The sequence below is a fragment of the Bufo bufo genome, chromosome 6 (genome assembly GCF_905171765.1).
Source record: "Bufo bufo chromosome 6, aBufBuf1.1, whole genome shotgun sequence".
Lineage (NCBI taxonomy): Eukaryota > Metazoa > Chordata > Amphibia > Anura > Bufonidae > Bufo > Bufo bufo.
Window position 1 is genome coordinate 125642516 of NC_053394.1, and position 5257 is coordinate 125647772.

Genomic DNA, 5257 nt, shown 5'->3' on the forward strand with positions numbered 1-5257 from the left:
AATTAGATTTTTCAACTACACTTAGTCTAAATCATAATAAAAAACTATAATACTCTATATTTTTTTTGTTTTTTTTTGTTTTTTTCAATTCTATTAACTATAAATATTTCTAAACTATACTTACCTATACTTACCTTACTTACCATAACTTATATGATTATATTAAGGAGGCGATCCTTGTCTTTGTTCTTCTTTCTTCTGGAATGTGGGGCCAGACGCAGCAAGGTGCTTCATTCTCCTCCTCTTCATTCCTGCAAGACTTGCTTGTAGATCACTGCAGTGGTGTCCAGTCTTCTTCTCTTCACTTGATCTTCCTCTTCCAGAGGCTCAGGGGGCAGCTTGCTCTGATGACTATGGAGCTGGTGTTTCATCAAGGGTTTCCAAGTTGACAAAAAGAAAATCCCTCGAACAAGGCCTGGTCCGCTGCTGAAATAGGTGTTCTGACCTCTGCTGCCTCCAGTTTGTCCAGATGGAATGGTTTAGGACGATGATGAGGTTCAGTTGGCTATAACAAGACAGAATTATAATATTAGGATTATGTCTTTCGATAACAGTCCTCTTTTAAAAATTAGGGCAGAATTATCATTGTCTTTAGCCTTTTTATGGTGTAAAAATGGTGCAAATAATGAGGCACCTTTTGCACCACTTATTTTCTCTATAAAATGCAACTTTCTACACTAAACTGGTGTATGAGTAGGCATAGGTTTGATTTTTCTGTCACACAAATTTTGAGTTTATGAAAAGTTAAGAAATGTTTTAAAAAAGAAAAAACAACTGCACTTCATCTACTTTACCTGACTTCTATGCCACAAAAAAGGGGAAGATGTACTTCATAAATATAGTGCTCTTTTTAAACACCATGGAGAGAATTTATTACACCCTGCACTCCAAAATTCGAGCTTGCAATTTTTTGGGGCTTTTGTGAACATAAATTGTGGCTTTTTGCGTCTTTACACTGCTCACTCCGGTTTTGAAAAGGGGTTAGGACGGTGGTTAGTTATGTGGAATAGTTTTACTCCATACTTTGAACTTTAGAAAGTCGCAAAAATAATCTCAAACTCACACCTATAGCAGGGTGGCGTATAAAACCCGGAGCAGCATTTCTACACAACAGTGTTAGGTTTAAAAACTTACCAAATTTATCAAACAATATGTGACATTTGACTTATTTGGCGAAAAATATGCTAGTGTAGACTCAAGGTAAACTGACTTCAAATATTAGCCTCATGATCAATGATCTCCTTCCTCTCTTCACATGGTACATGATAAAAGTGGATGCCTGCAGCAACAGAAACTGTAAAAATCTATTTTAACCCCCCAGTGGTAACTGCAGGGAAATGCAGTGGTTTTATGTTGGCAGCAAAAGAGCCCCCCACTACTAGTCCTATAGCACTGGTGTGGTCTGCCTCCATGTAGAGTACGCCTTGGGTGGGACAGCAGCTCTAGATGTTATTATCTTTCCAGTATTAGTGCCACCAGTAATACTCAACAACTTCAAGATTACAATGAATATCCTCTTCCTAACAGTGCTTCTCTTATAAAGAATCAGTTCTGTAACCTGTAATAGAAGAGGTAGTGGAACAACATTTGGTTATGTACTTACCTCAGGTGTGTATGGTGGAGGCAACTCTAGGGCTTCCACAGAGACCCAGTCCATACGCTGAAAGAATCGGTGCTTTCTGATGTTACCATTCACTCCTAAGCGTCTGGCAGGATCTTTCCGAAGGAGCTAAAATGATCAAATAAAAACCCGTAAATAGAAGAGATACAGCCAATAAACCATGCTCACAGCCATCACTGTATAAACCGTAGTACTAATACCTTGTATGACTACTGACCTTTCTAATGATGTTCTTAATGCCGGAGGATGCATCATCGATTGTCTGATGGTACGCACAATCACTGGTAACCATTTCTTTCAAGATGACACCGAAAGAATACCAGTCTACTCCGGCGTTATACTCCTTCCTAGCCAGCATCTATCAGGAGGAAGAGAGTAGATGCTGAATTGGTCAACATGTTCTACAACTGAGGTCACCATACTGAGTTATCACTATAATAATCTGGGTGATTATGTAATACACTGAGATTTGATGATCTCTAGTTATGGCTGCATGCAGCCTGAATTTGAGATGATGTTAAGCTTTACATATCTTTATGACCTATAACGGGTGAGGGTCTCTACCCTGTGACTACCACCAATCCCTCTCTGAGACTGTGCTTCTTTGTTTCTGACTCTTGGATCTCTAACTCTGTTGTCAGAATGTCTCATTCCCTGAAGAAGAACTGTAATGGGCATATGTCGGGCCATGTGTATGATCCGTGATGACTTATACAATTACAATATGGAAAGTCTCTATTCTGCTCACCTCAGGAGCTATGTAGCCGATTGTTCCAGCGTATGAAGTGGCTGTTCGGTCTCCATGCATGTTGACAAGTGCGAGACCAAAATCAGTGATCTTTACATGGCCCGTTTCAGCCACCAAGATGTTCTCGGGCTTCAGGTCTCTGTTTAATATAAAAAAAACTATTTGTTGGAGAGTTGATCCTACAATTTGATATATTTGACAAATGGCTGATTAGACTTTACGGTGAACCCTGGAACAGACAATTAAAGTGTAATTACCTGTGGATGACGCCCTTTGAGTGCAGGAATTGGATTCCACAGACGAGTTCAGCGGCATAGAATCTGACAGAAAGACAATGAACGAGTGTAACATCCTGGGATAACATAAGAAGTGCTAAGATATTTCTTCTGGTCCATAGATGATTGTCCACAGAACACACAACAAATCCTGTCAGACCCCAGTGACCAATAATGGGTCAGTCAGGCTTCTGATGAGGTTCTGGTGACTAGAATATGGCCGCAGTCTACACTATTGTTACCACAGAAAATACTAGAACCCTAAATGCACATAAAACAACACAGATATAAAGAGAGCCGATCTTATATCTCATATACAGTTCTGATCAGATTTGTAGTTAATAGAAACCTTTACCTTGCACTGGGGATGTCAAGCTGGTCCTTCATCAGTAGGTAGGTGTAAAAGTCCCCGCAGCTCATGTACTCCAGGCCGAGCAGCACATGCAGCTGTTACACAGAACAGACATACAGGTATATTGCTACACATGGTACTATAGGGCAGTATAACTGTACTCTTTATTAGTTAAGTTCTAGTTGGTGACCATACGAGACATTGGACTTGAAAGCGATGTCCTTCTGTATGATCATTTACATATATGATTACATATAACACTTAACCACATAAATATGTATATATATATATATATATAACTTTACATACTGATGTCAAAACTGACCATTATACAGAGATCAGTGGAGCTCTATAGTCACCACATATATCTTCCTATAGAAGTCTCCTGCCATAAGTTATTTTTGCAGGAAGTATAAGGCTACATTCACACAACCATATGTATTTTGCGGTTCGCAAATTGTAGATCCACAAAATATAAATAGTGTCCGTGTTGCTGTTCACATTTTTTCACAGACTCATTGACCCATTTTTCCATGCACCATGTTTTATTAATACAAAGAAACAAATTGATCTTTGCCCTCACTTCAGAAATAAGGGAAGCGGTTCTTCATAAATACGGTGCTCATTCTGAAAACCATATTTCTCAAGTATCCTGACATAAATACAGTGATCTTCTTTACCCCAAACTGTTCTGTCCAGTTTCCCTTCATACAGTGAATATAATTCAAAACTGTAATCTTGCAACCACCACTAGGGGGAGCTCATTGCTGCATAGGAATTTCTACAGTTCATGCACTTTCTGGTAGTTTTATAATGTTGATACTGAATTCCTGTTTTAAAATGTTTTTATAGTCCTAGAATCAATGCCCGATGTTATTCACCAAAGTCTCACGCAACTTTGGACTTAACCATCTTTGCCTCATCAAATCACATACATTTTTATGCTGTACGGAGACAGGTCCCGGTACAGCATTTAAACGAAGTGGATCCGAAGCTTGATTCACTCACCCCTAACTGACACCACAAATTCTTCAACTTCTTTTCAAAAGGGGTTACTTGGTGTGAAAATGTTGAGAACCACTGCTATAGGTGGCAAGGCCAATTTTTGTATTAGACATTTTGGTAAAAGAGGCCCAATGTGGCCCCGACTATATTAATAATATCAGTAGTCACTTTAGGCCATGGCACACCTTAGGTGACTGGTAATATTTTTTTACAGTAGGGGTACATTATCCCATTTACATGACATGTATGTTATAGACTGAGGTACCAGTATGATATGTTGTCAGAAGATGAGATCAGTGGGGCCCATGAGGCTGTGAAGGACGTGGTACATATAATGGCATTTCCTAATATCCTGTAGTCCATACTCTACCTTGGTCTGAAATGCAAAGTCTGCGTGGACAAGGAAGGGACTCCCAGATGCCAGCTGGAAAACTCGTCGCTCCACCATCACAGACTCATCATAACTTTCAGCAAGCAGGGCTCTTTTGCTGATGATCTTAACAGCAAAGTTTTTGCGGGTAGATGGATCTTCCGCCAGCAGGACCGTTCCAAAACTTCCCCGGCCGAGCACATGATGGAATAATAATCTCCTTTTGATGTTATCGGAGACTGTGCTGCTGGAGCCGGTTGGCCGAACACCGCTGCTTCCTAGGAGGAGAATAAATAGAGGAATTACACGGGGCAGATTTACTAATCCTGGCTCTAATGTGGACAGATTAAGGCAATCTGAAGATGCGCCAAATTAATCACAGTGACTGGATGATATCTCAGTTGCATGGCTAGACACCTTGGTCTTATTTTAAACCACCTATTAGTTGGCTTACTTGAGGCATTGGTGTCATATTGCTAGGGTATGCCCCTAATGTCTGATAGGTGCAGATCTCAACTCTGGGACCTGTATCTATCTCTAGAATGGGGCCCCTAAAGTGAACAAGAGCCACTGCACATGCACGGTGTGCTCTGCATTGTCCGGTGTGTTTTCCAAAAAAGCGCGCTCGGCTTTTTTCGGATCCCCATAGAAGGGAATGGGGGGTGTCCTCTAGTGATGAGCGGCAGGGGTCATATTCGAATTCGCAATATTTCACGAATATTCGTTAGGAGTAGTGTTGATTGCGAATTTTCGTAATGCAAATTTTTATAATGAGAATATTCGTAATGCAAATTTTCGGAATGAGAATTAATGAGATCGTGAAAACTCAGATCTGATAGTATATTCTAACCCCCAGGCATTCCCATGGTGACGGGGACGCTTGTCG

At 40.3% G+C, this 5257-nt stretch overlaps 1 protein-coding gene across 1 annotated transcript; it reads right to left on the minus strand.

Moving 5' to 3' along the window:
* Nucleotides 1–356: 356 nt before the first annotated feature.
* LOC121004998 (protein kinase C delta type-like) lies at nucleotides 357–2449 on the minus strand. Its single transcript, XM_040437481.1, has 4 exons — nucleotides 2370–2449; nucleotides 1839–1979; nucleotides 1604–1729; nucleotides 357–505 (listed from the first exon to the last, which is right to left on the minus strand). The coding sequence occupies exons 1-4, from the start codon at nucleotides 2427–2429 to the stop codon at nucleotides 371–373; spliced, it is 462 nt and encodes a 153-aa protein (XP_040293415.1). The 5' UTR covers nucleotides 2430–2449; the 3' UTR covers nucleotides 357–370.
* Between the last annotated feature and the right edge of the window lie 2808 nt (nucleotides 2450–5257).